The sequence below is a fragment of the Zootoca vivipara genome, chromosome 3, assembly GCF_965207765.1.
Source record: "Zootoca vivipara chromosome 3, rZooViv2.hap1.1, whole genome shotgun sequence".
Taxonomy (NCBI): Eukaryota; Metazoa; Chordata; class Lepidosauria; order Squamata; family Lacertidae; genus Zootoca; species Zootoca vivipara.
The window spans coordinates 23,758,350-23,780,155 of record NC_142586.1 but is presented as its reverse complement, the minus strand read 5'-3'; the positions used below and the strand labels follow the sequence as shown (position 1 = coordinate 23,780,155).

The 21,806-nt window shown below is 41.0% G+C and overlaps 1 protein-coding gene across 1 annotated transcript in view; it reads left to right on the top strand.

Annotated features, from left to right (window-relative positions):
- Positions 1 to 21,806, top strand: part of MYT1L (myelin transcription factor 1 like) — a 178,030-nt gene that overhangs the window by 137,744 nt on the left and 18,480 nt on the right. The window contains exons 13-16 of the mRNA XM_088665685.1: positions 722 to 958; positions 3,378 to 3,499; positions 3,878 to 3,940; positions 4,441 to 4,509. Coding sequence (XP_088521811.1) covers positions 722 to 958; positions 3,378 to 3,499; positions 3,878 to 3,940; positions 4,441 to 4,509 — 491 coding nt within the window. The remainder of the gene's footprint in view (positions 1 to 721; positions 959 to 3,377; positions 3,500 to 3,877; positions 3,941 to 4,440; positions 4,510 to 21,806) is intronic.

Genomic DNA, 21,806 nt, shown 5'->3' with positions numbered 1-21,806 from the left:
GTGTGTGTGTGTGTGTGTGTGTGTGTAATATTTTTGCTTCACTTGCAAAAAGAAATAAAAGCGGGAGAAGAAAAGGTAGAAAGGCGGAAAGAAAATGCCTCACTTTCCCGGCACACTTCCTCAATCGCTGCAGGGAATGTCAGTACCAGTTTCATTTCCCCAAGCTGAGATGATTATAAAGGAGGACTTTGTAGAATGTAAAGGCAGTTTATCACTGAATGTCTGTGATGGGGTGTCTGTGTGGTTTGAATACATTTCCACTTTATATGGAGGTGGCAAGCACAGTACAAAGAGGCTTATGGAGGCCAGTCCCGTGAAACTGCCTGTTGGTGTTACTGGTTGAGAATGGTATGTTTTTTGTTTAGTACTTAAAACTTCTCTTTTCTGATTCCACAGTTGCTAGCATTTGAAAGGTTTGGTGATATTTAACGTTTAAGCTTCTGTTGTTGATTGCTCACCTAATTAAGGCACTCCAGGCCATATCAGATTCATATAGTTGTTAACTCAAAGAACTAGACATGTCAAGGAATTAAAATCAAGACAGCGGAATTTGCAACAAGAAAATTTTTGCAGAGATTTCTTTCTATTATACAGCAGTGTTGCCAGGAAGCAGAATTGTAAATGGAGCACTCCTTTTGGTTATAACTCTGTATGTGATGGGAAATAATTGATAACAACAAACTGAACTCTATACCCTTGGCATGTGTGTGTTTTTAAACAGAACCCTGATATGGAAGTTGATGAAAATGGAACGTTAGACTTGAGTTTGAACAAGCAGCGGCAACGAGATGGTTGTTGCACCATTTTGACGCCCCTAGAACCAATGTCGCCACAACAACAGGCTGTGATGAATAACAGGTGTTACCAGCTGAGCGAGAGTGACTGCTGGGATTTGCCGGTGGACTACACAAAAATGAAGCCTAGTAGGATAGATGAAGATGATTCAAAAGAAATCAGTGTATGTCTCTTTCATGCTTTGATCCATTGAATTTTTAAGAACTGGTGGCGGTGGTGGGGAAATGATTTACTCACAAGAGGCTATGGTTGACATCTGATCAAATCTTTTAACTAGAAATTGTTTTACGAATTATGTGCTTGTTTTCCATATCCTTCCGATTTCCCTTGCAGAAAGTCAAGGTATGCTTTGGTTATCTAAGTTCAATTTAGAATGAACACAGCGGACTGCAATTTAGTGCAACTAACTTGCCTAGCTTATGAACTTTGGTTGTCATATTCAGGGATATTAAGGAATGCACACATATAGAAACTGTTTTGTTAACAGAGCAGAAGGCATGTCACATAGATGACGTTGCAGACATTGAAAGTGGTAGTAAAGAAAGAAGACGAAGTATCTTGTTAGTTACTATATTTTCATTACAAATTTCCAAATGACAAAAAAGGTAGAATGTGCTGCGTTTTCAACTGTTGCTCAGAAAGGAAGCTTTTGGTAATCATCGGTGCTGCTTTATTTATGATTATGCTGTTTATCTTTTGTTAGGTTCTAACTTTTCCCTAGCACAATTTATAGTCAAGCTTCTGTAATATAGACATGATCTTACAGTCCCAGACTTTAGTGTCAAGGAATTTGGTGATGGTACATTCTGATTGCCTGATCTTATATGCACTTGTCCTCTGCTGTCATATCAATCTTCGTTCAATAAATGATGGCACAGCTTCTTTTTTTGTCGGGGGGGGGGGGGACGGACCTTAAATGAGACATGATGGAATATGCTTTGTATACATTATCACTAAAATAGGAGAAAATACATAAAAGATAGTATATGCAAAGCAAGCAGAAGCAGAACTTTCATATTTTTTATTTGACCGCCATCTACAGGGATTTTTGTGTCCAAGCATCTCAGCTCATTAATTTGAACATTTCCAGATTCAATGTGTGAAGAGCTGTGAATTCTAACCTACAAACTGTACTTAGTAGGAACAGTAATTTAGAACTGAGGCATTTGTGCATAGAACTATGAAATATTAAATACTATGTTTGGATATTTAATTATTTGACTCTGTTAATTATGTTTGTGTTTTCTGGATAATATATTATATATGGGAGAGTAAAGTCTTCACATATGTTCATTCTACAAAAAAAAAACCCAGTGGATTTTTGTACATAACTATTCATAAAATGAGGGTGGTTGATACTGATACCCAAAAGAGCAACTTCACAGAACAAGCATATTACAATTTCCACCCCAGCATGCTAGAAGTTCTTATACCTACATTCAGAGTTTCTAATTCTCGGCTATTTCTCCATGCTGCCCCATATTAGCAAACATCTATATAAACAGCCTGTGGTTTTGACATCTCAAACATTTTGGAGTTTCCCACACAAGCCATTTGAATAAACGAAGGTGAATTCTAAATCGGCAATAAATTCCCTTTCACACATTCTAAATTACACCACCAAATTCAAAAGTAAAAGTGGCAGTTTTTGGTTGCAGGTGAACATGACTTCCATATGGCAACCATTCCGTGTAGCTACTTTGTGTAAGGATCTCATCTCATGGATTGGGACTGCAGCTGCAGCATGTAAATAAAATACATGCACACCTCTCCTTTGTGTGTAGCTCAGGATGCAAAGACTTCTATGCAATAGGACCAATCCATGCAGTGACCGCCTTGCACAAGTGATAGCAGCAACGTGAAGCTCCCAACAGATGGAATGAACTTTGAGCAGCTACCACACTACTGTGGTAGCCTATGAAGAAGCCCCAATACCTCATAATGGTCACCACCACATAACAGTCGCACACCCCTTTTTCGGTCCCTAAAACGATCCAAAAGGATTCACCGCATGATAGTCGCAGGGGCATTCTCAGCACACATTCTCTGTACCAGCCAAAGGTGTGAGGGGATTGGGTGGGCGAGAGAAGCTGCAATGAGTGATGCATGAGAGACCTGGATTGCGCCAAAAACTGTTAGTAGCAAATAATAAGCAACAGAAACATAAGTACGTTCGTTAATAAAGAATTGTTTCCTCAGGTTTTTCCTCGCATAATGGTTGTGCCTCGAGTTTTCCTAGGCATAATAGTCACACAGCCCTTTTTTTGAAAGGAAAAAAATCAGCATTAAAACATGCGACCATTATGCAATGAAATACAGTATGCACTTAGAATCGCACGCTCATGCAGACTTTTCCTCTCACTTCATCATAGAGGATGCAGTCTGCAATCCTTCCAAAGTAGTGATTTGCTGAAGGCGCAGGGCTTCCAATTCATATGTGAAAGTATTTACTCCACTGAAGTGAATGGGATGACACTTAAAGGCAAATAAGTCCTGTGCCCAGAAGTTAACATTTCATTGGCATACCTCTATTCATTATGGCCTGCTATTTAATTCTGATTAATCTTCATCCTTGCCTGCAGCCAGAAGACTTAGATCCTTTCCAAGAGGCGCTAGAAGAACGAAGGTACCCTGGCGAAGTCACGATCCCAAGCCCTAAGCCCAAGTATCCTCAGTGCAAAGAGAATAAAAAGGATTTAATAACGTAAGCATAATGTGAGGTGAAATTATTTTTTACTCCTTTTATAACCTTTCTCTCTCTCTCTTTCGTTTCTGACTTGGATAAACAAATGCCTATATGCCTTGCAGTATGAGCATGCAGCTTTTGCAGCATATAAATGTTTCAGACTGTCAGTTAAGTTTAAGCGATGAAGCTAACATGGTACCTGCTTGTCCCTAATGATGCTATGTCATACTGATACGCCATTTTCATTGAACTCTGTTCATTTTGCAGCTTTTTCGGTAGGATGCTTAAACCGCCCTTGCAGACATTGTAGCTAAACTGGAAACAATGAAACTTTTTAAAAGTATTTTTTAAACATACTTACTATTTTGGCTGTTTTTTGTTTTTGTTTGGTGGCAGATGTCCAACACCAGGGTGTGATGGGAGTGGTCATGTGACTGGTAATTACGCCTCACATAGAAGGTGTGACTTCATTTTTTTCATGGTGGATTCTGTCTTTTCGATTTATTGTTTTCAGCTTACCTCAACAATGCTGTCAAAGTAAAAATGTTGAACTATGTGTTAACCCTTTGAGTAATAAACGTTGATCTTAAGAGCATGCTGATTTGTGTGTTGTATAAACGTCTTTTTTCTTTTAAAACTACTACTAAAACTTTTTTAAAATTTCCTAAAACTTTTTCAGATAGTTAACCCACGGATCACTAATGCTTTTTTTGTTGTTATACCTACAAACTTATTAGGGAGAAAATCTGATAACACCAGCAATAAAGCTTTATACCTAAATATATTCAGAGGGTTAACTTGTGTTACAAAATTCAGTATTGCAGCACTTGCCCGCTCCATCGCTTCTCTGCATTACAATTTTTATTTATTTATTTATTTATTATTAACGTTGTGTTTGTTTGGAAGGTCTTAGTTTAAAAGAAGGTTGACTTACATGGCTATCCTAACCTGTTTTACAGTCTGTCTGGCTGCCCGTTGGCTGACAAAAGTATTCGAAGTATGCTGGCCACAAGCTCGCAGGAACTCAAGTAAGATAATTAATGCCTCTCTTTTTCTTTTTAAATTGTTTTCTTAGCAGTTGCAGACAGAAGTTTCCGGAATATAAGAGGACATTGAACAAAGCTACTGATACACTACTGAGCTTCTTATGGCATGTGGATATTGAACACTAACACAGACTATAACCCACAGGCTGTAGACATTTTCCTGTCCCAGGTTGCTGATTGCTGTGATGTCACAGCAGGCACAGACTAGGCAGAGATTCATAGCCCTTATGGATGCCATGCTATTCATCCATGGTGTAGGAGAGCGTCTGGGATGCTGTGTTTTAAAGGGGAAGCTGTGGAGACCTTAGAATTACAATAACATTAAAACAATGTTTTTTAAATTGAACTATTGGCCTTCTGGTGCAGAACATTTGAATATTTATTGAGCTTGTAGTAAACAGTTGTTGAGCAGATAAAAACAGGTGCGCTTTCAATACGTGAGATTTTCAGGTCGGTTTTATTTCCCTGTAGAACAAATAAATTTACTTGGTGAAAGGAGGAAATGCAAACCTTAGTGTTCATTTTTGTTTTAGGTTTCTTAGTGTCCTGTTTTCGGTGAAAGATTTGAAATTAGGATAGCATAGTGCTAGATTATAATAACACTTCATATCTCAACTGCGGGCATCTGGAGCCAGTTCCCAAAAAGTTGAGTGGTTTTGATCAAAACTCTGATTAATTCTGCAGAGAAGTACCTAAAGGACATTAGAGCTAAGGATGCCATCACTTATACTGAACAAAGATCCAATATGCAGTTGATTTTTAATGTGCTCATAAAGGACTGGCAACAGAGTCCTGGAGGACAAAAGACTGGGGGGAGTCTGGGCTTTTAATCACTTGCAAATGAGATATTTAAGATGTCCATGAGATAGGCTCAGTCCTCTAACCTCATCAATGAGAGAGGTGGCTTTCTTATCTCAGCCCAGTTACCTCATATTTATGAGTGTTGTAGCAGAACTGGTGCTTCCCTGGTGAGAGTGTGGAGCTCTTTGAACCTATATTTGGGCATCTTCAACTTGTCACTGCTCCCAGCTCCAGTGGGGAATGCTGCCACTTTCAGAAAGGAACATAGTGAAAAAGATAAGAAAATCTTATTCTTCCATTTGTAGCAGAAACAAGAGAAGCTCTGGGTATTCCAAGATGCACTCTTTGGCCTGTCTGGTTTATTACCTGAAGGTAACCACCTACTCCTTCATTCTGAAGATTTGTTAGGAAGAGACAATTTCATTGCCACATCTGATCAGCAATCAGATCTGTATTGAAAATGATGAGATTGATCAACTGACAAACTGTTCTGCCAGCTTCTCTGCAATTTTCAGTAAAATATCAGCACCATAACTTAGAGCACCCCCGGAATTTCAGGATTCAGTCACATACCAGTATGTTAAATTTGTGCATTTAAAATGGATTGATATGCTCTGTCACCCTGCCACACCAAATCCACTTAAAACAAAACAAAAAAAGTCTTTTTGCAGCTTGAGAAGTGACAGGGTAATGCATTGAAAAGTGTGGGATGAACAAATAAAGGTAAAGGACCCCTGGACAGTTAAGTCCAGTCAAAGGCGAGTATGGAGTGCAGTGCTCATCTCGCTTTCAGACTGAGGGAGCTGGTGTTTGTCCACAGACAGCTTTCCGGGTCATGTGGCCAGCATGACTAAACCGCTTCTGGCGCAACGGAACACCATGACAGAAGCCGGAGTGCACAGAAATGTCGTTTACCTTCCCTCCACATCAGTACCTATTTATCTACTTGCACTGGTGTGCTTTCGAACTGCTGACCTTCTGATCTAGCCCAAGAGGTTCAGTGGTTTATACAGGAAGACACATAAACACTCTGTAAGCAAATTAGATGAATGCAGGACAATGCTCCTTTTCATATAATCACCCTGCAAACAAATCAGCATGAATGCTCAATAAAGACAAGATGCAGTTTAACCACCATGTAAGCATTGTGCAAGCTATTCGGAAAGAATGCTCAATTAATAGGTCATCTCGAGGGGCCCTAATTAAAACTACCAGGGAGGAATAAATCTTCCCACTCCTCTCATTTCTAGCCCAGCTGGAGCAAGCCCTGGTTCGCCCCACCTTTCTTCTAGGCACTCTAGACAATAAAACATACATACAGTAGATACATTAAAACCGAGAGGAAAGAGAAATACATCAAAAACATCCCACCCTACTTCTAAAAGACCACAGATAGTTAAAGGCCAAAGGCCTGGTTATAGAGGAAGATAGATAAAGATATATAATGATGGCACCAGGGCTTCCTGGGGAAAGCATTCCACAAATGGGAAGTCACTTCAGGAAAGGCCCATTCTCATGTTGCCCCCCTCTGGGCCTCTCGTGGAGAGGACACATGACGAAGGACCTCAGATGATGAGTGCAGGATCTGGGTCAGTTCATATGGGGAGAGGCAGTCCTTGAGGTATTGCAGTCCTGACCTGTTTAAGGCGTTATAGGTCAAAGCTGGCACTTTGATTGGGCCTGGAAACTAATTGGCAGCTAGTGTAGTCGGCCCAGGATTGGCGTAATTTGCTCAAACCATCTTTCCACGGTAGGCAACCTGGCAGCTGAATTCTGCACCAGCTGAAATTTCTGAACTTCAGAAGTAGCCCTACATATAATGCATTGCAGTAATCTAACCTGGAGGCTACCAGAGCATAGGCAACAGTAGTTAGGCTATCCCTGTCCAGATAAGGATGCAACAGGGCCACCAACTGAAGCTGATGGAAGGCATTCCACATCACCGAGGCCAGCTTAGCCTCAAATGACAGCAGTGGATCCAGAAGTACCCCAAGCTGCGTACCTGTTCCTTCCTTCAGAGGGAGTGTAATGCCATCAAGAGCAGGCCACCTCCCATCCATTCAGTCTAGGGAACTGCCCACTAACAGCGCCTGGGTCTTCTCTGGATTGAGCTTCAGTTTACTGGTTCTCATCCAGTCCACTCCCATTACCAGCACATCCACTGCCCAACCTACAGATGTAAAGGAGAAGTAGAGCTATGTGTCATTGCTGACAACATACTCTAAAATTCCAGATGACCCCACGCAGTGGTTTCAGGTAGATGCTAAACAGCATGGGAGGAGGGAATTCAACCCTGAGGGACCCTGCATTGAAGGCCCCATGGGGCCAAATGATATTCCCCAAGCATCAGCCTCTGAAAACGATCATCTAAGTAGGTTCAGAATTACCTTTTCCCGATGGTGTGAAGGGTTTACTAGTATCTATTTAGTTTCTGTCAGATTATGACTAGTTCCTAACATTCTGCCATGCTTCCTATATTAAACATTTGAAAAGGCTTTGTCTGTTTTAGCACTGAAATAAAATAATAATAATAATAATAATAATAATAATAATAATAATAATAATAATAATAATAATTGTTTCCCCAGCCACTCTGTGTGGCTCCCAACAGATTAAAAACAGAATAAAACATCAAACATTAAAAACTTCCTAAACAGGGCTACCTTCAGATGTCTTCTAAAAGTCAGATTGTTGTTTATTTCCTTGACATCTGAAGGGAGGGCGTTGCACAGGGTGGGCACCACTACCAAGAAGGCCCTCTGCCTGGTTCCCTGTAACCTCACTTATCACAGTGAGGGAACCGCCAGAAGGCCCTCGGCACTCAACCTCAGTGTCTGGGCTGAATGATGGGGGTGGAGATGCTCCTTCAGCTATACTAGGCCGAAGCCGTTTAGGGCTTTAAAGGACACTTTAACACTTTATGGTTTTACAGTTGAATTGCATTATACGCTATATAGGCTTCCAGCTTCTGAATAATTTTTTTTTATAGAATTGCAGATTACAGAGTCCATGATGCAGTGCAACTGTGATATAACTGCATATGCATAACAACATCTGGTACTCAGAAGCAACCATTCCTGTATAAAGTGTGTGTGTGTGTGTGTGTGTGTGTGTGTGTGTGTGAGAGAGAGAGAGAGAGAGAGAGAGAGAGAGAGAGAGAGAGAGAGAGAGAGAGACACGAGAGAATATTGATGCATATAATATATATGAACTCTATAGCCAAGCTGCTTTCTGGATTTTATAGTTCATATGCTATAAAACATTTGATAATGTTTAATATAGGGTGCATGGTAGCACATAAAGAGGCAAAATAAATCCAACAGGCCAGGCAGATTTTTCACAGAAATGTATTGCTGGGTGAATGGATTGTATTAGAGTTAGAGGTTTGAAAGGGCAAAATATGATAGGATATTATGTAAAGAACAGTCTAATTGAATAAGAATAAAATATGGCTCACCTTTCATTTGGTGGAGAACTACTCTTCTTGCTAGGTATAGTTTTTATTTTTCAACTTGTGCAGATGTGACAGAACACACCTTTAAAGTCCATTGAAGTCTTTGTTGCATGCTGCACACGCATGTATCCAAACTAGAGTAGATCTAGCTTTATGCCCTGCTTCCTTTCCCAATTGCACAGGTTAGATAAAAGGCAGGGCACTTGATTAATTTCTAATCAAAGGGTATTATACATTTATTCACCTATGATTTAGCTAGTATGTACTATTGGTTTAACTTGATAACTAGCTAAATACTATTATTGCCTTTTTTCCTGCAATGAGACTGCTCAGTTAATCAAATCCAAAGTGCCAGAAAGTACTTTGATACCTATCATTTTATTCTTCAGCAACAAAAGAAATCTACATATATTGATTTAGCTGTCATCAGCCCTTCCTGCAGTTGGTGCTGGGAGTTATATAAGAAAAAGAGACTAATGGGAAATGCCTTGTTCATATTTGTCAGGTTTCTTTGTGGATCTCAATTGCCGGCTGCAATCCTACCACCAGGGCACCCATGTAGGGCCACAGAAATCTGGTGGCCCACAGATTTAGTGCTGTGTTGAGGTTATTTCAATATGCGTGTAAAAGTCAGCAACCAGGAAGGGGGATGAAGAAAGACTAAAACTATGTGGTTGATCATCACAGAAAGAAATTACTTTGTGCACATGTCCTACTGAGATGAGTTTCACAAAATCACTAAGTTAGGGAAATGCATTCTGGTGGCAGATTCCAGAAGCCATTAATTCTGATTTGGGAGAATACTCTTGGGAAGATGATAAATGATCCAAAAGTGTCTTTTAAAAAACCCCTCTCATGCTGGATCTTGCTTGTGCATTGATCCAGATGGTGATGTCACCTGCCTGCAAGAATTTGCCAGGCCAGGCTGAATTTTGGAATTTCTCAGTATATCAGGTGAGAGAGAAGTTTTTAAACCCTGTTTTTCGGTTTTTCAAATACATGGAATCTGACTGCCCTGAATTAATAATGAATATTAGTCCAATGAAAGAGGTGGTTAATACTTCATTTATCCCCACTCCCTGGCGTATGATGCCTTCTGCTAGTACGTAGTTCCACCTTGAAGGCTCTGCCATTGTCAGCCTGCTAAATAGTCCAGCAGCATGCCTTCTGTACTAGAACCCAAATTGTGGACAATTTTATGGGCGTGTGGTTCAACAAGCAAAACAATTATCCTATGAATAATTGGAGTGTGGATTATATCAACATTTGAGCCAAGGCGCAGAGCTAGTGCAGTAACGCTGTACCACTGCAGTACGCAGTATGTTTTTCCTCCATGACAACTCAACAATTCAGCATTTGTTTTCGCTCTACAAAACTTAACTGTAATTAGTTTAGTCACTGTCTTATGCCATATCTATGGGTATGAATGCATGGACAGATGGCGTGTGAGTGAACCCACTGGCCTTTCCCTACTGACCTTCCTGTATTCATCTGTAACTCTGAACAGAGCCTACATAAGTTTCAGGTTGAAAATAAAGGTTCTGTCATGTGGCCAGAATAGGCAAATGCCCCCTCTACCAATCTGTGTGTATACCAATGTTACGAACACTGTTGATCCCCATCCAAGCCCTGCAATGAGCTTTAAAACCCACCCAACCCCATAAATAGGGTTTTTATTACTGTAATATTAAGATGCCTCAAAAATTGCAAGGGGTTTTAAGTAATTAAAATTATTAGTAGGGTTGGAATGATTAATAGAGAAGGTGCAGGAGGAAAAAATTAACATAAGGACCTGCAAAGGGTAGGGGGGAGTCTATGAGGGATTTATGGAATTCTCTTTTTGTTTTGGTTGTTTGACAATTGTTTGTAAATTTCAATACCTGAAAATTAAATATTTTTTTAAAAAAATTGAAAGGGATTTTATAACAAATTTTGCAATTCAGAAGTATAACTGATCTATTATTTAGGCCATGGGATTATAAGTACAAATATCTAAAAGCAATCACCACCTGCCCAGATCCCAGTGCAGCATATCAGTACTATGGCTGGTTCACACGTGATGGTGGTGCCCACACAATACCCTAGTAGACAAGGCTTCTGGCCCAGCTGCATTATGTTGGGGTACCATGTGCCCTTGCCTCTGCATAGGTGGTAAAGGAAAAGGTAAAGGGACCTCTGACCATTAGGTCCAGCCACGAACGACTCTGGGGTTGCGGCGCTCATCTCGCTTTATTGGCCGAGGGAGTCGGCGTACAGCTACATGACTAAGCCGCTTCTGGCGAACCAGACCAGCGCACAGAAACGTCGTTTACCTTCCCGCTGGAGTAGTACCTATTTATCTACTTGCACTTTGACATGCTTTCAAACTGCTAGGTTGGCAGGAGCAGGGACCGAGCAACAGGAGCTCACCCCATCGCAGAATTTTGAACTGCTGACATTCTGATCGGCAAGCTCTAGGCTCTGTGGTTTATACCACAGCGCCACCCGCGTCCCTTGCATTGGCGGTATACAGGGACAATTAGAGGTGCATACTCCTATGTAACTTCATTGCACAGAGAAACTATAGACCAGATACCAACATATAGGAGATACTGAACTCATATAATTATATCAAAATTAACTATTGTCCCATACACCATACTGATTGTGTAGCAAACATATCACGTGTGAAGTGGCTGTAGTTTCCAAGAACTTCATAATTAAGATTTCATCTCGAAAGGTGATCACATTGAAAGCCAGCCAAGAGCTACAGAGCAGTTCTACACGTGTTTACACAAAAGTAAACTCAGTAGGACATACTCCAAGAATATACTGGTACATAGGGTTGCAGCATTAATTAACTTGCTATTTTCCTTTAAAACTTTGCAAACTTACTCAGTTTTTACATGGTGCCCTCAAACTGACGCTTTTATTTACTTTGACTACAATCCTGTGTGCGCTTTCTTCAGAGTAAATTTAACTTAATTTAGCGGGGCTTGCATTAAATGGATAAGGTTGGATTGTTATGTCGTGATTAAACTTGGTTTTAAATAGAAATTGCTGTAAACAAAGCCCTGCTTCATTTGGGGCTTACTGTCTACAGTATTATCAAAGCATCTCACTAGTATCTCGTTCCAGATTTTATTGTTTAAGCAGAATGAAAAGTCACCCTCTCAGTCTCTCAGCATTATAAATATTTCAGGCTGAGACTTTAGTGTCACAGTCAGATATTATAAAACCTGTCCAAGATCACTATATACTCACAAAGCATAGAGTTTAAGCCATTTGCCAGTATCTTAATACCCATGCTCCATTCAACATAGAATCAGCTACAGGTCAGTACAGCTCATACCCTCATGTACCAGTGCTATGTTTCTTTAGTATACACACAAATAGGTATACTAAATTAAGACACAGATCCCAATAGATATCCAAGTAGAACATAGCCATGGAAAATGCTGTTCAACCAGGAATCCCACTGTACTTGTACATCTGAAGATGAATCTAATTAGTGTCCCACCTCATTAAACAATAAAACATAAATATGTAGACCTAATAACTCAGATGTAATGGCATCAATGGGATTCACAATGGGAACCTACGGTAAATCAATTCAATTAATGACATTTTATTAATATATGTAACCTGTTAATCTTACAATTTTTCATAATATTCTTTTGTGGTTGTTTGTTGTTTAGTCGTTTAGTCGTGTCCGACTCTTCGTGACCCCATGGACCATAGCATGCCAGGCACTCCTGTCTTGCACTGCCTCCCGCAGTTTGGTCAAACTCATGTTCGTAGCTTCGAGAACACTGTCCAACCATCTCGTCCTCTGTCATCCCCTTCTCCTAGTGCCCTCAATCTTTCCCAACATCAGGGTCTTTTCCAAGGATTCTTCTCTTCTCATGAGGTGGCCAAAGTATTGGAGCCTCAGCTTCACGATCTGTCCTTCCAGGGAGCACTCAGGGCTGATTTCCTTAAGAATGGATAGGTTTGATCTTCTTGCAGTCCATGGGACTCTCAAGAGTCTCCTCCAGCACCATAATTCAAAAGCATCAATTCTTCGGCGATCAGCCTTCTTTATGGTCCAGCTCTCACTTCCATACATCACTACTGGGAAAACCATAGCTTCATGGATCAATGCCTTGTCGTGGCGAAGGGGCTTGAATAACTCAGAGAAGCTATGAGCTATGCCATGCCATGCAGGGCCACTGAAGATGGACAGGTCATAGTGGAGAGTTTTGACTAAATTATTTCTAAATTATTTAATAAATAACATGAATTGTATTATCTAGTCAAGTTACCGTAATATCTATTTTCATTGTAAATATATTTGCTGATTTGCTTGTCAAAAGTATCAAGCTTAAGGTTCATTCCAAAACACCTTCCCTGAGAGTAAACCTGAATGAATATAGTTGGACTTACTTAGGAGTAAACATGTCCAGGATTACACTGCAAATCCCTAATTGTGGCCATCTTGCACATATATGTATAATGCAAATAAATCTTTTCAAGTACTCTCTGTACTATAGATTTATTCCATTTTGTTTACCATGAGTTTTACTAATTTTAGTGGAATATATTTCCATAAGACTCATTGCTGTTTTCTTCCAAGTTACATGTGCTTAGGAATATTAGTTGACTCTATCAATAATCAATTTATTTGTCAAAACCCATCCAGGCCATAACAAAACAATATTATGTACATTACATGTGTAAAACAGAAGATAACAGGGAACATTTCCCAAGTTAACACAAAACGGTCTTGGCAAGCCACTAAAAGGCCCAATTTTGGCATGTAGCCTTCCTAATTTTCTAGGCCTTTACACAATCAAATTTGAAGCCCTCACAGTATTATGTTCAAACATATTTCCAAACAGGTAATTCATGATCTGCTCAACAGGGTATTCTGGAATATTACCCAGAGAGGCGCCAACTCATGGGGCCAAGCTCTTTTGGTCTCCCTAGTATTTTTTGAGAGAGGTCCAAGCCCCTCTCCAATGTCCCAAAAAATCAGGGGGTGGAGGAGGCTGAGTGCAGAGCCAAGCACAGCACAGCTTCAGTTCCTGGCTCCTCTTCCTCCTGCCACTGAGGAGAATGCGGGTTAAAGCAGCCTCCACTCAGTGGCAGTGGCAGAAGCCACCAGCCATTGAAGCCGCGCTGTCGCCATGTTTGGCTCCACCCCAGCTTCTCTTGAACGTTGCGCATGCAGAGTCCCTGCCCCCCATCGCCCTCGAAAGCTAGCACCTCTGTACCCAGAAGAGATTGTAACAGGGACTTCTGAGCTGCTTTTTTGGGGGGGGGGCAACAGAGAAGAAATAGAGCAACATCCTCTGTAAGCCCTGACCAAAACTAGCCCACTAGTTGCTCGTAGGTAACCTAATTACATTGCCCCTTGACAGTCTCCAATAAAAGAGTTTGAAGCCCAGCAGGGAGTCTTAGCTTGTTCTCTCAGAACACCTTTAAAGATAAGTGCTCTTGTGTGAGATATGCCATTCATCAGGAATAAGCAAGCTATAGCAGTATCTATGATTTTCTGTCTGTTGAGGAGCTTTCCCTTCCTGCACTTCTGTATGTTTATAACTTTTCTGGCACATTCATTTAAATCAGGGGTGGCTAACCAGTTTTTAAATAAAAAAATTCCTTCAGTAGCACCTTAAAGACCAACTAAGTTTTTATTTTGGTATGAGCTTTTGTGCACACGAAAGCTCATACCAAAATAAAAACTTAGTTGGTCTTTAAGGTGCTACTGATCCTGCCAACCTAGCAGTTTGAAAGCACATCAAAATGCAAGTAGATAAATAGGAACCACTATAGCGGGAAGGTAAACGGTGTTTCCATGTGCTGCTCTGGTTTGCCAGAAGCGGCTTTGTCATGCTGGCCACATGACCTTGAAGCTATGCGCCGGCTCCCTCGGCCAATAATGCGAGATGAGCGCGCAACCCCAGAGTCGGTCATGACTGGACCTAATGGTCAGGGGTCCCTTTACCTCCCTTTACCTTTAAGGTGCTACTGAAGGAATTTTTTTATTTTGTTTTGACTCAGACCCACATGGCTACCTACCTGTAACAGTTTTTAAAAGAAAAACTACATTCATTCTTGGCTAACCCTCTGGGGGTCTCATGCCAGTAGTAGGTGTGCCAAAAGCAGACGTAGTCACTGCACACTCCTGAATGGGGGAACGCACTCAGGTACACAGCCCCCTGCAACAGATCTGTGCGTATCCACTGTGGAGATCTGTGCACATACTCTAAAGATTTGTGTACATCTGCTGAGGAGAGGATAGCTAGAAGGAAGTTAAGGTAAAAACACTTAGGGATTGCCATGCAGATTGTGATCTCTAGGCACAAGTCTGGGAGGTTTTTCGTCTGTCCTGCCATTTTACCCAGGAATACCTACCGTTTACTGCACAGTCTTAACAAACGTCAATCAGGCTTTCTGCGGATTGACACTTGTTCCGATTCAGCGGTAAACAGCGGTTTTTCCTGGGGAAAGCTGCAGGGCAAATGAAAAACACCTCGGATCCATGCCTATGGTAGAAAGCACAAGGCAATCGCAAGAATGGACGAGCCCAGAGACGATGCCCCAACAGAAGCAAAGAAATGATGCAGCGCATCCTAACCAGTGTTGGACTAAAGGAGTAGGTGGACTTCTGCTGAATCATGTTTTAAAGACATGATTTAAAGCAGGCATCCCCAAATTGCGGCCCTCCAGATGTTTTGGCCTACAACTCCCATGATCCCTAGCTAACAGGACCAGTGGTCGGGGAAGCTGGGAATTGTAGTCCAAAACATCTGGAGGGCCGAAGTTTGGGGATGCCTGATTTAAAGACAACCTGTTTATTGAGCATTCATTCTGATTTGTTTGCAGGGAGAGCAGGTGACGTTGCTTTAAAGCAAGCGTTATCCCACACTTTCCAGTGTTTCCCCATTGCTTTTCTTATCGCAATAGGCTGATTTCTAATGGAAGCTGGTTTGTTGCACAATACGTCCCCCCAATCAACTGTAATTGCGTAACCTGGTTTTGCCAGTATGTGACAAAATCCCTCTCGTCTCGCAAATAGAAACAGTCTAGAAGTGCCCTAAGAGTCCCTCAGCAATAAGCTGTGCCCTCCCCAAGTTGGCATTTGCATACAAAGCTGAGCAGAATTGCAAACAAATTCATTCCCATTGTCCCACCACATTCAAACATTAAGAAATCCCATAAGAACATAAAAGTTAGCCCTACTGGAGGAAACCAATGGTCGATTTGGTTAAACATCCTTCTTCCTACAGAGCTCAGTCAGTCACCTCCCAGGAAGACTACAACAGGGCTTGAAAACAATAGCCTTCTCCTATTGCTGCTCCACCCCTATTCGGTGGCATAGTGCTTCTAAACATGGAGGTTTGTTTATTTATTATTTTATAAGATCTGTTCATTTTCTATGCCTTAAAAGGGGAGCTGTCAAGATCCAAACCAGTCCCAGTTGTCTTTTAATTCTATGGGGTTGGTCAGGGACTGAGGAGCACGACGCCTCATCCTGCAACTACTCCCTTTTTCTTAATTACACAAGGTTCCCTAGGCTGTCTTCTCTGCATCATCACAGGTCAATATTGCCCCTCTTTTTCTCTTCCACATCCCACAGATCTCTCACCCCTCCCCTCTATTTTTACTGGCTGCCCCTCCTCCCCCCATTTATATTCCTGTTAGCTGAGTGCATTGTGGCATCAAGAGCACATGAGGCTTTAACTTTCCCCATAATTCACCCACAGAAGTAGTATGGTTGGCTGGCTGGCTCCAGGAGACTCGAAAAAAAACCTCTTTACCACTGACTGCCTGCTTTCTCACATCAAAACTCTGTCAAAACTCTTTACACCTTATGATTGCTTTAAGCAAGATAACTAGTGGACAATCAAATCTACAACTAGTGTACAAATCAAATGTTGAAACGACTGGTTCAGAACTTGCCATCTTAACTTTTTCACAGTGGGGGACTTGGAGATGAATCTCTCCCAAATCAGTCCAGAGAACAATGGTTGTGAGGTAACTGATAAATGCAATATATTTATTTATTTATTTAGAATATTTGTCTTCCACTGTTTCTTGTTTGAGGACATTGACTAACTTTCCATGACTCCATAATGGTGTTCCTTCCCTTTCCTTCTGCTGCACAAATCATTTTCATTTCCTCATCTCATTATTGATTCCCGTTTTAACCTTTGGCTTTCCTTCTGTTCCGCATAGCTGATTCAGCAGCCTATTTCTACACCTCTAAGCACGCAATCTTATCTGAATGATGTAAAATGTCTTCAACCCAAGCAAAGCTTTGAAAAGTACTGTCTGTTTGTAGAAATTGCAATAGAAATATTTTATTTACCTTTTCAGTTTTTTATGGTTCAGCATCTTATTTTCCCCTTAAACTTTACATCTATAGAAAAATTATGTGCTGATACAACTTTATGGTAATGAACTACCTATTTTTTTCCACTTAGAGAATTTGACAGTCTTAATACGCCAACTATATATCAGATAAAATCAATGATTATCTTTTGTCTCTGTGAAACATCAGTTCAGTCTTTCATTCTCCCCTCTGAGCGCAGGCTATTGAAAAGTTCTTCATTTCTTTCCCTCAGTTTCAATTGCAAAATCTATTCATGCTTTCTCTACCTGTAGCTAAAATCCTTGCCCATATCCTGGTAATCTTCTTGCCTTGCTATTACAGTTGCTTTTTCCTTGGCATTATTATCCTTCTTCTGGGTCATTCCAGAATCCCTGCAACAAAATCCTCCCCACTTTTTGACGATATGATCATCTCACGTCTCCTTAAGGCTGTGACTTGGCTTCCTAATACCTTCTAGATCAGCTTCAAAAGCCCCATCCTTATATGTAAGGCACTCAAGTACCATGCGATAGGACGATATTTCTTATTTCCTTTTTTCTTACAGAATAATTTGTAGTCTTCCTTCCCTGGTCTCCTACATGTATGAACAGAATCAAGTCAAAGCTGCTGTTTCAAATGTCTTGGTCACTTCGTTCAAAAGACATGATGTAACCTCACCGAATGGTGTTTAATCCTTAACAGGATTAAAGTACTCTTGCCTAAATTGTGCAAGGTCTTCAATGGGATCAAGAGCAGTGATCTTCCTCTACTAAATCCCAGCTCATTTTGTGATTTTCCACTCAAAATTTCCACTCCAATGCATTTTGTATTTGCCTTGATTTACCAATGGTTCTAAAGCACTACACCAAGGTATGGTTACGTGGTACACCTTTGGTACCCATCACCCTATGACTTATTAGCTGGCACACTGAATTTCCACTTATTTATGAAGGTCCTTTTGCCTTTTATAAGCTTGATGGCCATATCACCCACAGTGTTATTGGAATGAGAGGAAGATGCAGGGCCAAGCCACGTATGAGGCAAGGTGAGGCAATTGCCTCAGGTGGCAGGATCCACGGGGCAGTCGATCCTGATGTAGATCTTTATTGCCCCATTGTTCCTGATGTAGATCTTCACCCCTTCTTCCCTGGCAAAGTGGGGGGATGCCATTTTGTGGTTCACCTCGGGTGCCAAAATGTCTTGTGCTGGCCCCGGGCGGATGTGTTGTTTGCTTGAGTAGCACTCGTTATGTTTTCCCTTCTAGTATGTCTGAGGCTAGAAACATAGATAATGTATAGAGACCTCACCGCACTGCCACTTTAATTGTGCTGTGAGTTCTGCTTTCATGTTACGTCTGTCTCTAAATACTAGTGAATCGAAATGTTGATAATATATTAACATTACCTCTTCCTCCTTGCTCGCCTGCTGATGTTGCTACCTCCTCCAGCTGGGAAGCTTCCGCAGCCTCCTTCTCAAGCACTCAGCCTTTGTGTTTGAACCACAGGAGCTCTCATCAGAGATCCCTCCACCTTCAGCCATTGTGTGTTAGTTATGGAGAGTCTGTTTACTTGAGCTCCATTGCCACTTGCCTTTTGGGGAGACATGAATTGCAGTTTGTTTGTCTTTGCATAAGTCATGTCTAGGTTCCACCACCACAGGCCTAAATCACAGTTTGGGCATGACATAATTCAATCCAGCTCTGCAGTGAATGCAGCATGGCTAGTGGTGATTTCAGCTTCTGGTGGAGCTGTTGTAGGACAAACTCACAACAAAACAAAACTAAAACCCCACAGGGGCAATCCAGGCAAAGTAAAAGGGTTGAGACAATTAAATTATCCATGCCAGAGGCTTATTCTAACAGTGATGTGAATCTGTGCTTGCAACGTTTTTTTCATCCCACTATCTGAGCTATTAGGCTTCCAAACTGCAGAAATTGAGTCTTAGGGTCAATCCTATGCCACATTTGAGTATTTGAGGAAGAATGGCAGTTTGTGTGTCAAAGGAGAAGTTGCTATGTGTTTTGGCTATAACTGTGTTTTTACAGACTGAGTCCCTTCAAGCTCCATCTTCTCTTTCCTGGAAATGCACTCTTGGGGAACAGTTGCTTCCCACCCTAGCTATGTTAGCAGAGTTTGCCTGTTTTCTGGGTTTGATGGTAATTTGGGGCCATATTTTCTCCACTTTGACTGTGCCCCTGTCTCTCGAAACAGACAGGTGCCAACAACAGTATCTGGGTCTAAATGTCAAGGCACTGATAGAGGTGGGTGGGTAACCCATTGCAGTTCTAATTTTTCTACCACAAATGGATTAACTATCCATTGCCTGAGCATTTTACCTGTGTTTACTGATGATGCACATCACAAAATTAGTCCCAGTATTCTTTTCAGTGTGCCAATCCTGGGATATTTGCATAAAATATAGGTATATATTATTAAAAGTTTCATCCTATTTTGCACTAACTTGTTTTTTCTTAATATTTCTTCACCAATTCATAAGTGCAGCAAACAATAGCAAGAAATTGCTGTCATGTGAATGCAGGCACATCTTAATTAGTTCATTATTATAAGTAGTTTTCCATAGTTCTGAGTAATTAAAAAAAACAAACCTAGAAAGGCTTTCAATTTAAAATGCCTTTGTAGCAAGCAGTGCTTTCAAGATCATTCTTACAGACTTGAATCCTCAATATGTTACCATAAAGTGCTTCTGAAAGGACTTGTCTGTTGACCACTTCCTCAGTTCATAGGTTTATTCTCTCTTTTCCCACTGTCACAATCTCTTAACTCAGCCCAAAGTGAGGTGAGGAGAACATAATTCATTCTGTCAGTAGCCCAGGAGAATGCTGTTGGAAGCAGTGTCTGTATGAATGGGGGTACATATCACTCATCTTACCATTCTTTCTCCTGAAAATAAAATTTGTGGGGGAAATGTAATCTAGTTAATCTAATACCAAGTTAATAAATGAGTCGTGAACTGAGATAATGAATGTGATCTCTTCCTCCCCCTACCTCCTTTTTAATACTATAGAAGGGAGCGATTTGCTATTTAATGAAAAGTTGCCCTCTAGGTCAGTGTCAGATTTGTCAGCTTGTTAGCAAAGGAAGTTCCACTCGGCAGAAATGCTGCTGGTTAGTATGGTGGAGGGAAACTTGGGTCTTTAAAACATCACACACACACACACACACACACACACACACACACACGCAAACAACAACAACAACCTGAGATAATTCTGAATTACACAGAAGTTTACATCCAGTGCTGCAGAACATAGGAACACTGCAAAACGGAATTGCACGGCAGCCACCCACTGGAATTTGCAAAAAAAAATACGAGACTTCTCTGAGATTTAATTGAAACATTTTCCAGTTCCGAAAAGTGTGTTTAACGTAGAAAGAAAGAAAGAAAGAAAGAAAGAAAGAAAGAAAGAAAGAATGAATCTCTTGACTGGAGGGTAAACCACAGCCTTAAAGAGCTAGAAAGCCATAATTAAATCATGCATTGATTTTAAAAATGTGTGTTAGATGAGAGTTTAAAAAAAATAATAAAAATGTGTTGCAGGAGGAGGGGAGGAGAAGCAAAGAGCAGTCACACCAGTGGCATCGCCATGGCAACCGTGCCATAGTCGGGGCCTACAGGACTTTTCCTGCCAAAAGTGAGGGAGATCACTGTCCCGCTGGGTGGCTTTGTCTTGTGATGGCGTGTTACATGGCGCTGTGGCATTATACACTACGACAGGACATGGCAGGGAAAGTGAGAAGCGGTCGCAGAGCCTAACTTCTTTTGACACAAGCCCCAACTGACATTGCGTGATTTAATAATGTCACGCCACGTTATGGGTGGGGTGAGCTCCTTCTCCCGCCTCCATTGCTCAGCAAATGCTGCATGCGGCTTTGCAAAGGGGTACTTTGCCCGCTTTATTTTTGTATCCTGACAAGGGTGGGGTATGTAAAGAGAGAAAGAAAGGGAGGGAGGGAGGGAGGGAGAAGAGGAAGGAAGAACAGACAGACCACAGTAGGCTTAAAAAAAAAATTCAAACCTCAGCTATATGAACTTGCTGCCTTCAAGCTTTAATATTTGTGATTATAAGAAGAGCAGAAAAACAGAGTAGACTTAGAAATCCAGAGGACAAGTTATTAAACTAGAGAGTTGTCAGGATTCGAAAGATCTCAGGCTTGTTTCTGTTTAGGATTTCTTTGGGGGTTTATTTGTTTGTTGGCAGTAAAACTCTCTAGGCTCTAAAATGGTGATTTCCTAAAGATCATAGCAGTTGAGCTTTCTATAAATTATGGAAGTCTGACAATCCGGTGTAAAGTTTTTAAGTAATTAGGCAAGTAAAATAATAATAATAATGAATCTTGGCTTTTGCCCACAAGAGGGCAGTATACTTTTTTGTTGTTTTGTCCTGCCTAGCTTTCTTCTGCCTTGCTAGAAGGACTTTTCCTCTTGTAAAGAAATCTTCCTGGCTAAATCAACATCATTCATTGCCTGGCTGCGACGATGTACATTAATCACCTGCGAAATATTACGACTAGCATGTAATGTTGCCGTTGTTACACTAATGTCAGTGCAGATCTTGTCCTTTTCCTGTTGCGGATTTGCAAATTCAGAGACTCGGGACATTTGTTGTTGATACTGAAGATATCCAGAAGCTGATGGCTGGGGAGGGGATTGCCAGGTCTGGCATGA